This window comes from Neofelis nebulosa, chromosome 3 (genome assembly GCF_028018385.1).
Source record: "Neofelis nebulosa isolate mNeoNeb1 chromosome 3, mNeoNeb1.pri, whole genome shotgun sequence".
Classification (NCBI taxonomy): Eukaryota; Metazoa; Chordata; class Mammalia; order Carnivora; family Felidae; genus Neofelis; species Neofelis nebulosa.
The window spans coordinates 44531336-44543493 of record NC_080784.1 but is presented as its reverse complement, the minus strand read 5'-3'; the positions used below and the strand labels follow the sequence as shown (position 1 = coordinate 44543493).

The 12158-nt window shown below is 33.9% G+C and overlaps 1 protein-coding gene across 9 annotated transcripts in view; it reads left to right on the top strand.

Annotated features, from left to right (window-relative positions):
• LOC131506714 (disintegrin and metalloproteinase domain-containing protein 5-like) overlaps positions 1–10152 on the top strand; it is a 134141-nt gene extending 123989 nt beyond the window's left edge. For 7 of the 9 annotated variants that reach the window (XM_058720615.1, XM_058720612.1, XM_058720611.1 and 4 more), the window contains 2 exons: positions 54–104; positions 6635–6770. In XM_058720615.1, the coding sequence (XP_058576598.1) occupies positions 54–104; positions 6635–6755 (172 nt within the window). In that variant the 3' untranslated portion in view covers positions 6756–6770. Of the gene's footprint in view, positions 1–53; positions 105–6634; positions 6771–9987 lie in introns of those variants that run through there. The other 2 variants (XM_058720609.1, XM_058720610.1) reach the window with 2 other exon arrangements.
• Positions 10153–12158: the final 2006 nt, after the last annotated feature.

The following is a 12158-nucleotide window of genomic DNA, read 5'->3' as shown; positions in this document are numbered from 1 at the left end:
TGTTCAAGATTTAAAAATTTTCCCACTTAAAATAAACTTTGTCAATTTTATAGATCTGTGTCAGAAGAAAGCAGCAGTAACAGCAAATTATCCCCCAGTGAAAGGTGAATATAGAACAACGCGATTAACCATTGTGCATTGTATGTTTTGATCATTGTTTAGGAGCACTTCAAAATTATTAATTTGAAACCAAAATATTTGTTCATAAGATTCTTTATGTTTCTCACTGTTAGTTAGCATTTATAATACGAAAAAAACAAAGCTTGCTTTCATGATATCTCAATCTCTCTTTACCAACCTACCCTAAAGGAGTGTTTTTTGTGTACACTCACAAGCATCAGTAAGCACATAATTTGTGGGATTTTTTTTTTGAGCATTGGTAAAGAGCACTTATATCTTAATGACATTTTACTGCCACATGTAAAGAACACTGATATTATAAGGGATATCATATGTGCTTGTAGTTACACTATTATCTTAGAAAAAAATAACTGCTAGTAAGATAAAGACTTGACATTTTCATTCATTTTACTGTCTTAATTCATCTGGGAAAGTAAATTTAGAGATGAGACTATGGAGTAATCAAACAGAATATTTTGTAAAATTATATATTCCTCCTTTGTTATTGGTATATAAATATTTCCCATACCGTATGATGGGTAGAATATAAAAGGAGACAATATTTTATATAGCATCCCAGATTATTTTTCAAATTCTGTCTTCATCCTTGCAGTACAAAGTTGCATGCTATGATATTTGTGTAACAAATATTGAGATACATGTCTGAATTGAGGGAATTCCTAATTTTGAAAGAAACTCTATTAAGTATGGACAGTCACCTTCCTAATTTTATTGTCAAGACTGACTGTTTTAGGTTCTACAAAAATTAGGCATATCATTGCTTTCTAGGTAAGACTATACTTTAATCCTTTTAATCACAATGAAATGCATATTACAGGACAGAGAACAATCAAATGTGGTTTATTTCATGATAATCTCTATCAAAAAGAAAAAGAAGAAATAATTACACTCAAAGACTGGATGGAAACAAATAATTAAGGAAAGAGCAGAAATAAATGAAAAGGAAAATAAACAGAAAAATAACAAAAATGAACAAAGAGAGAGGCGGATTCTTAAAAATAGTAATGCATATAATTAACTGAAACTACACTGTGTATAAACCTTCTTTCAAGTAACTTCTTCATTAAAATATACGTGTAATGTAAGTTTATGTGTAGAAGGATATGAGAATGACCATATGCTTAACTCATTGGAATGTGTATAATATGTCCTTTACCTAACATTTTCTTTCATTAAGACAAGTGTTTGTAAATGTATCTGTTGAAGGATATGAAAATAGAAAAAAAAATTAGTCAGTGGCTCAAAATAAAAAGAGAAAGGTTATAAAATACCAATGTCAGGTAATAAAATTGCATATTTTTAAAATCTTTTGGACATTAGAAAAAAAGATAATAATAGTGACAACTTAAAATCAATAAATTTAAATTTTCAGATGAAATATATGTACTTTCCAAAAACATATCTTTCCCAAAGTAGAATAGAGAAAAAAATGCAAATATGAATAAATCTTTCCCATTAAATATCTGAAAACTGTCACTTAAAACTTTCTCACAAAGTTGATACTTGGGCATATTGTTTTCATGGCATGCATCAGGAACAGAAGAGCCAAGATAAATTAAGCCAGCACTTCCTTAATCACATTATCTTATATTGCATTGGCCAAACAAGTCACAATACCAAACCCAATGAGGGGATGTGTGTGATATACTCCACCCACTCTAAAAGGAGATACTAAAAGGCCACATGGCAAAGAGCATGGATGAATAGACATATACCAGAAAAAGAATGAAGACATGGGAAAGTAATTCAAACCATTATATCTTTCAAATATTTAAAAAAGAAGTAATACCTGTCTTACACTAGTCATCTGGAGAATATAAAAAGAAGCGTATCCCAGGTTTCTCCATGTGGCCAGACTAACTTTAATACCAAAACTTGACAAAAGCTCTACTAGAAAGGAAAATTATAAATCAGTTTCTGATTAAAGATGCAGCAATTTTAAATAAAACATTTCCAAATAAATCTAGTTAGCATTGTAAAAGATAAATAGCCATGGAGGGGAAGGGTGAACTAATAACGATAAGTTCATTTAAAATTAGAAAGCCAATATAATATAATTTACCATATTGATAGAAGAGAACAATATGTGATCATTTCTATAGGTGAAGAAAAAAATAGCCTTTCACTATAAAAATGCCCACTTAACCAGTGATAGAAGGAGGCTATTGCAATTTGGTAAAGGAAATTTGAAACAAGAAAATATACAGCAAACATTCCAGTTAATGCTGAAATTGTGAATGTTTACCCCTGAGATCAGGAACATATTTCACAATTGTATTCTTTTTCAACATTGTATGGGTGATCCTAGCCAGGAAAATAAGGTAAGAAAAAAAAGTAGAAAGATTGGAAATAAAGAATGAATAATGTCATTGTTTGTAGATAATATGACTGTGTACATAGAAAAGTCTAAGAAATTACAAACAAATTAGAATTAATAAATGAATTTAAGGTGCCTGGATACAAGGCCAATATATAATCAGTTTTTTTTAATGCTTATTTATTTATTTATTTGAGAGAGAGAGAGAGAGACAGAGAGCCCACAAGTAGGGGAGGGCAGAGAGACAAACACAGAATGTGAAGCAAGCTCCAGGCTCTGAGCTGTCAGCACAGGGCCCAATGCAGGGCTTGACCTCACAAAGCCCGAGATCATGACCTGAACTGAAGTGGGCCTCTAAACCGACCAGGCACCCCAAGATTTTATTTTTAAGTAATTTCTATACCCAATGTGTAGGGGGGGACAGAGGATCCGAAGTGGGCTCCATGCTGACAGGCTGACAGCTGCAAGCCCGATGTGGGGCTCGAACCAACGAACAGTGAGATCATGACCTGAGTCAAAGTCGTATGTTCAACTTGACTGAGCCACCCAGGCACCCCAATATAAAATCAATTTTAACTTTATACATACACAAGCAACAGACAATGAGAAAATTAAAATTGAAAAATGCAACTATATATACTTTGTGTATGTGTGTGTGAGAGAGACAGACAGACAGATACAGAGACAGAGAGACATACATGGGAATGTATTCAGTGAGAATATGAAAGAGATTTATACTTGAAATACAAAATATTGCTGAGAATTTTAAGAAGACCTAAATCAATTGAGGAACATGGTGTGATCAATATTTTAAGATATAATCTTTTCCCAAATTGATCTATAGATTTAATGCAATCCTAAAATAAAAATCTTGACATTATTTTTGATGGAAAATTATAAAATGATTGTAAAATTTTTGCAAAAATAGAAATATAATAACATAATGTTGAAGATGAAAGAAAAAGAAAACTTTCACTGCTTAATATCAACACTTTCTATTCAGTGATCCATTAATTCTTGTTTTGTGTGTGAGGTAGTGATAAAAGTTTATTTTTCCCATATAGATATATAATTGATCCACAATTGTTCAAAAGAACATTCTTCTCTCCACCACATAGCAGTGGCGCCTTAAGAGTGGAATCTCTATTTTTTTTTGTTGGTTCCAAAAACAGACCCACAATATACACATGTCTTATTTACTCTTGTTTTTAATTTTTTAAAAACATTTATTCCCTTTTTTAGAGGCAGAGAGAGACAGTGTGAGCAGGGGAAAGACAGAGAAAGAGGGAGACAGAGAATCCAAAGCAGTTGCCAGGCTCTGAGCTGTCAGCACAGAGCCCGATGTAGGGCTTGAACTCACGAACTGTGAGATCATGACCTGAGCCAAAGTCAGATGCTTAACTCACTTGAGCCATCCAGGCACCCCACGTCTTATTTACTCTTAAGTATAGTTGGCTATATTTATATTAGAAAAATATATGTTAAGTCAAAACCTGTCACAAGAAACACAGGTCATACATTATTTACACTATATGATGATAAAAAGGATTAATTCACCAGAAATGTGTATATATATATATATACATATATATGTATATATATATGTATATATATATATGTATATATATATGTGTGTGTGTGTGTGTGTGTGTATACATATATATACGTATATATATACATATATATATATACATATATATATGTATATATGCACCCAACATCAGAGCATCTAAATATATAAAGCAAACGTTGATAGATATGAGCAGAGAAAGCCATAGACAGCTATACAGTAAAAGTAGGAGACTGCAGTATCTCACTTTCAATAATAGAACATTCACACAGAAAATCAACTTAAAAAGAACACCTTTGAGCAACCCTATAGACCAATGGGACCTAATAGACATATATGGAACAGTCTACCCAACAGTAGCTGAATATAAATTCTTAAGTGTACATGAAATATTCTTTAGTATAGATGAAGTATTAGTTGACAAAAGAAATCCTAACAAATTAAGAAAATTTATGTCATACCAGGTATCTTTTCTGACCACAATGGAATGAAACTAGAGATCAGTAGCAGAAGGAAAACTGGAATATTTACAAAAATGCAGAAATTAAACAGTACATTCTTGAACAACCAATGAAGAAGAAATAAGAAGGAAATTAGAAAACTTTCTTTTGGAGTATTTTTTAAGAAAATATCTTGAGACAAATGAAAATGAAGACACAGCATACCAAAACACAGCTTAGGGAAGCCTGGGTGGCTCAGTTGACTGGTTAAGTGTCAGACTTCAGCTCAGGTCATGATCTCACAGTTCATGGGTTCGAGCTCCACATCCAGCTCTGTGCTGACAGCTCAGAGCCTGGAGCCTGCTTCTGATTCTGTGTCTCCCTCTGTCTCTCTGCCCCTCCCCCACTCAGGCACACACACACACACACACACACACACACTCACACACACACTCTCTCTCTCTCTCTCTCTCTCAAAACTAAATAAACATTAAAAACAATTTTAAAAAGTAGTGCTTAGAGGGAAGTTTATATCAATAAAGGCCTACATTTTTTAAAAAGTAGAAAGATCTCAAATAACAACCTAATTTTACACATCGAGAAATGAGGAAAAAAAGAACAAACTAAAGCCCAAAGTTAGCAGAAGGAAGGAAATAATAGAGATTAGAGCAGATAATAACAGAATAAAGAATAGAAAAGCAGTTGGGGTGCCCGGGTGACTCAGTCAGTTAAGTGTCCGACTTTGGCTCAGGTCATGATCTTGCAGTTTGTGAGTTTGAGCCCTGGGCTTTGTGCTCAACAGCTCGGAGCCTGGAGCCTGCTTCAGATTCTGTGTCTCCCTGTCTCTCTGCTCCTCCTGCATTCACTCTCTCTCTCTCTCTCTCTCTTTTAAGAATAAACAAATATTAAAAAATTTTTTTAAAGAATAGAAAAGCAATTGAAAAAATCAACAAAAGCACTGTTTTTTAAATGAAAATTAATTAAACTTTAGCTAGACTAACACAAAAAGAGAGAAGACTAATATGAATAAAATCAGAAATGAGAGAGCAGACATTACAACTGGTGCTACAAAAATAAAAAGAATCATAAAAAATTATTATGAACAATTACATACCAACAAACTGGAAAACCTGAAAGAAGTGAATAAATTTCTAAAAACACCCAGCTTACCAAGGTTAAATTATGAAGAAATAGAAAGTGAACAGATCAATAACTAGTAAGAAGTTTGAACCAGTAATCAAAAACCTCCCAGCAAATAAAGTCCAGGATAGACTGGCTTTACTGGTGAATTCTACCAAACATTTAAGGAATAATTAATACCAATCTTCCTCAAACTCTTCCAAGATATTGAAGAAGAGGGAACACTTTCAATCTCATTTTATGAGGCCAGCATTACCCTGACACCAAAACCATACAAAGACACCACAAGAAAAGAAAACCATAGGCTAATATCTGTGATTGGTATAGATGCAAAAGTCCTCAGCAAAATACTAGCAAACAAAGTTCAACAGCACATTAAAGGATCATCCCCATAACAAAGTGATATCACTGGGTTGTAAGGATGGTTCGACATACAAAAATTAATCAATGTGATATCTCACATTAACAAAATGAAGAATAAAAAATGGCAGGGTCATTTCAATGCATACAGAAAAGGCATTTGACAAAATTGAAAACATTTTTATGATACAAACTTTTAACAAATTAGGTGGAAGGAGATTACCTCAATATAATAAAGGCCATATATGAAAAGCTCACAGCTAATATCATACTCAACAGTGAAAAACTCAACCACCACATCTTACTAAATCTAGTAGTGGAAGCTCTAGCCAGGACAGTTAAGCAACAAAAAGAAAATAAAGGCATCTAAATCAGAAAAGGAAGAAGTAAAATTGTTCCTGTTTGCAGGTGACATGATTTTATATTTTGAAAACCCTAAAAATGCAATAGGATCTGCTGAAAAATAAAATACTTGGGAATAAACTTAAGTAGGATGGTGAAAGACTTGTGTATTGATAACTGCGAGACATTGATGACAGAAGTTAAGTAACACACAAATGAGAAGACATTATAGGTTTTTGATTGAAAGAATTCATACTGTTAAAATGTCCATACTACCCAAAGTTATCTGCAAATTTGATAACATTTCTATGGTATTTTTGACAGAAATACAAAAAACAATTCTAAAACTCATGTGGAACCACAAAGTACCCTGAAGAGCCAAAACATGCTGAGAAAGAACAAAGCTGGAAGCCTCACACTTCCTGATCTCAAAACATACAGATGACCCTTGAACAACATGAGTTTGAACTGTGTGGGTCCACTCATACACAATTTTTTAATAAATACAGTATAGTGCTGTAAATGTATTTTCTCTTCTTTATGATATTCTTAATAATCTTTAGCTTACTTATTAATACAGCATATTATATATTTATATATATAAATATGTACAGTATATATATATATACAGTATATATATTTATATAAATATATAAAATATAAATATATATATATATATATATATATATATATATATATATAAATTGAAGAAGAGGGAACACTTTTATGAGGCCAGCATTGGCTGTTTTAATTGACTGTTTTTATTGACTGTTTATATTTTAATTGACTGTTTATATTATCAGTAAGGCTTCCAGTCAACAGTAGCCTATTAGTAGTTAACTTTCAGGGAAGTCAAAAGTTATACACAGATTTTCAACTGCATGGGGGGTTGGTGCTCCTAATCCCTGTGCTGTTCAAGGGTCAACTGTGTTGCAAAGCTACTATAATCCAACAGTATGGTGCTCATATAAATACAGATACAGACCAATGGAACAGAATAGAGGGCTCAGACATCAACTCATGCATATATATATATATATATATATATATATATATATATATGTATATAGTCAACTGATCTTTGAAATAAGTGCTGAGAATACACAGTGGGGAAGAGAGTCTCTTTGAGAAATGGTGCTGGGAAAACCTGTAGGATATCCACATATAAAAGAATGAAATTTGACCCTTTCTTTACACCATACACAAAAACAATTCAAAATGGATTAAACACTCAAATGTAAGACCTGAAACTGTAAAACTCCTAGAAGAAAACTTAGGGGAAAATCTTCATGACATTAGCCTTGGCAGTGATTTATGGGGTTGGTTATTTTCAAAAAACATTTTAAGTATTTTTAATGTACTATCAAATTTTATTAAAATATATAGGATACTTTGGTAAGTATACAAGTTAAAGAGAAGTTTCTCATAATCACAGTATTCAAGAAAAATTTCCTTTAACAATATAGATGCATATCTTCTTAAATGTTTTTCTAAGCAAAACATACATATACTTTTTTTTTTACTTAGAGACTATTATGGACAACTTTTAATATCTGAAGATATAGGTCTATGTCATCATTTTGTGACATATAGTATTCAATTTAAAAATGAAAAATAACTCATTTTAAAAATCCATCATTATGAATATTTAGACTACTTCCAGTTTTTCATTGTTGCAAACACCCTGTAATAAGCATTATTATATAAATATACCTTTTAGAGCAATTGTCCAATTATAGTCTCAGAATAAATCCCTATAAGAGAAATTCATCAAAACATAAATATAATATATACACTATCATTGTCTTTGATACCTATTGCCAGATTACCTAGTTGTAGTGATAACCACCAATCCATTATATCAGGTTGTAACTTTTATAAGTTAGTTACTATTAAGTAGTCAGTTGCATATGTGAATGGTATACTTTCTGAACTATAGAATATCTTAAATTTTAGTTTATTTTTCTATCCTATTGAGTTTTCTGTTACTTTCCACTGTGTCATTTAGTAATGAGCTGTTTCTATAACAAGTGCAGCACAAATAGAAAATACACAATACAGGGGCGCCTGGGTGGCGCAGTCGGTTAAGCGTCCGACTTCAGCCAGGTCATGATCTCGCGGTCCGTGAGTTCGAGCCCCGCGTCAGGCTCTGGGCTGATGGCTCGGAGCCTGGAGCCTGTTTCCGATTCTGTGTCTCCCTCTCTCTCTGCCCCTCCCCCGTTCATGCTCTGTCTCTCTCTGTCCCAAAAATAAATAAAAAACGTTGAAAAAAAAATTTAAAAAAAAAAAGAAAATACACAATACAGGGGTGCCTGGATAGTTCAGTCAGTTAAGTGGCAGACTCTTGGTTTTGGCTCAGATCATGATCTCATGGTTTGTGAGTTTGAGCCTTGGGTAGGGCTTGTGCTGATAGCATGGAGCCTGGTTGGGATTCTGTCTCTCTCTCTCTCTCTCTCTCTCTCTCTCTCTCTCAAAATAAATAAATAAACTTAAAAAAAGAGAAAATACACAACATCCTTATCTGAGATTACAGGAATTTTTGAGACTTTCTTTATATGAGAGATGCTTAGTGTATTTTTACCCTCTCCCATCTCTCATTGCACTGATTTTTGTTATGTAAATTGGAATTTTAGACCTAGCCTACCATTAATAAATTCCTGTTTTTAAAACATGCCTTATTTTGGTTCCAAAATTTTTGTCATTTTCAATTTTGTACTGAAGTTTTCAACAAACATTTTGACTTTATTTTATGCTTAACTGGTTTCATTTTTCATTATAAAGGGTGATATTTAGATTTTAATTACATTAAGATCCTTTTCCATCCAGAGACATTGGTATTCCCAAATCTTACCTTGACTGTCCTTTCTTTCTTTTTTTAATGTTTATTTTTTTTCTCTTGAGAGAGAGAAACGGAGAGAGAGAGAGAGAGACAGAAAGAGAGAGAGGGAGACACAGAATCCAAAGCAGGCTCCAGACTCTGAGCTTTCTGCATGGAGTTGGATGCTAGGCTCGAACCCATGAACTATGAGATCATGACCTGAGCAGAAGTTGGATGCCCAATGAACTGAGCCATCCAGGTGTCCCTTGACTGTCCTTTCTTAATTCATTCAATAAATTGTATCTGTATGTGAGTATGTGAATCATTCTGGTTCTTATGACAATTGTAACAAGCAATAAACATTCATTTCAAAAATACAGGTATGCAAAATAATGAAACAGTGATCATTAATTTTAGCACCCACGAAGATTATTGTTAAAATATTTTAATATATATTTGCACACATGTGTGTGTGCATATATATTGGTGTTTTTATATTTTACCAAGTGTGATTGTACTTAGAATTATTGCAATTTTTTTCTTTTTTATTCTAAATTAAAATTCATATATTTAGAATGGAAATTTCAAAGTACTTTGTTTTATTGACCTAAATAGTTTCTGAACGTAGGCAAATGAACAACTTACAGAATTTTAGGAAGCTGCTTCTGTTACAAAACTAAGAGTATTTGCAGTTGAGGTAACAAATAATTGATTTTCTGGAATTAATTTTTATTTCCCTGATCCTTTCCCTTCAGTTAATTATAACCTTCAAGTTATTTGTGTTAGGGCTTGAAAAAAAGAGAAAAAAGCACCACTGGCATTTTGTTTGTGTTATATTCTATTTTGTTTTCTCTTGCAGCAACAGTCTGTAACAACATTGGCCTGGAGAAAGGACATTACCAAAGAAATCCTCAGAAACTGAACTAAACCAAGAAGGGAAAAATAATTTCACCCTCAACTCTGTTGGCACTACTGATGGTTTAAAGTATGAAATAATAAATCATCAGCACTTGAATCACCAAAATTATGTCTGATGTTTTCTCTGTATTTTCAGTCTCAGCTTCCACCCTATGTACTCCAACATGAATCCATCAGAGGCTCTGAATCAGGTGAAAGAAGCCTAAGACCCTCATCTCATGAAGCCAAGAGGGCCTGCCAGTTCACTCTCAAGAGTGAAGTATACAGTGTCGCGTTTTTCCCTTATGCTCCTTAGGTTGACCCGAGTCTTCTTTCCTCAGTCCAACCTCCCTTCTTCTCTTCAGAGCTCTTGGCTTTCAGCTAGCATGTGACTTGCCCCAGTGGCACTTATGAAGATAGGATCCAAATTGAATCCAATGCTTCTCTCTTTGAAAGCTATATACATGCTTGAGCCTGTTGAGACTCTTGGTTGAGACTCTTGGTAAATATACCAAGAGCAGATTTACTGTAGAGCTATGGAAGCAAAAGCATCAGGGCCACTTACTTACATAGGGCTCTTTTCAAAGTCAGGACCCAATTTTATATTCTCTTTTTCAGAGATAGTTCACCAAATTTGATAGGGTTTGGGCCCTACAGAATCTGAATTTTCCTCCTTGCCCCAACCTTGGCAGTGGTGTGCTGGAGCCAGTTCGTACCAGCTTACAAGAATTCATTACTAAAATTTGAGAAATTTTGCTCTCATATAAAAAGACAACAAATTTTCGGGGCGCCTGAGTGGCTGTGTTGGGTTAAGCGTCTGACTTCGGCTCAGGTCATGATCTCATGGTTCGTGACTTCAAACCCGCGTTGGGCTCTGGGCTGATAGCTCAGAGCCTGGAGCCCACATTGGATTCTGTGTCTCCCTCTGTATGCCCCTCTGCTGCTTGCATTCTGTCTCTCGCATTGTCTCAAAAATAAATAAATATTAAAAAAAATTAAAAAAAAGACAATACATTTTGGTGAAGATGTGGAGAAATTGGAACTGTTGCCCACTGTTGGTAGGAATGCAAAATGGTGCAGCTGTTACAGGAAAAAGTACGGTAGTTTTGGTATGGTAGAAAAGTATGGTAGAAAACTACCATATGATCCGGCAAAGATGGAGAAAAATCATTTTGCTTTTAGATTAGAAAAGGGAGATGGATATTGAAAATAGGAGGATGCCACTGAAATAAAATGTTTTGCTTCCTGGAAGACCACTTCTCTATTACTCATAATTTCATACAAATTGTGTAAAAGGCCAGTGAAAAGTTGGAAATTGGGTGGTTGTGTAAAACTTTGAGGATTTAGAAAGCTTATGAAAGAAATTGAAGAAGACACAAAAAAATGGAAAAAGATTCCATGCTCCTGGATAGGAAGAACAAATATTGTTAAAATATCGATACTACCCAAAGCAATCTACATATAGAATGCAATCCCTATCAAAGTAACACCAGCATTCTTCACAGAACTAGAACAAATAATCCTAAAATTTGTATGGAACCAGAAAGACCCCAAATAGTCAAAGCAATCTTGAAAAAGAAAACCAAAGCAGGAGGCATCACAATCCCAGACTTCAAGCTATACTACAAAGCTGTAATCATCAAGACAGTGTGGTATTGGCACAAGAACAGACACTCAGATCAATGGAACAGAATAGAAAACCCAGAAATGGACCCACAAACGTATGGCTAACTAATCTTTGACAAAGCAGGAAAGAATATCCAATGGAATAAAGACAGTCTCTTCAGCAAGTGGTGCTGGAAAAACTGGACAGCGACATATGCAGAAGAATGAACCTGGACCACTTTCTTACACCATACACAAAAATAAACTCAAAATGGATGAAAGACCTCAATGTAAGACAGGAAGCCATCAAAATCCTCAAGGAGAAAGCAGGCAAAAACCTCTTTGATCTTGCCCACAGCAACTTCTTACTCCACACATTTCTGGAGGCAAGGGAAACAAAAGCAAAAATGAACTACTGGGACCTCATCAAAATAAAAAGCTTCTGCACAGCAAAAGAAACAATCAGCAAAACTAAAAGGCAACCGACAGAATGGGAGAAGATGTTTGCAAATGACCTATCAGATAAAG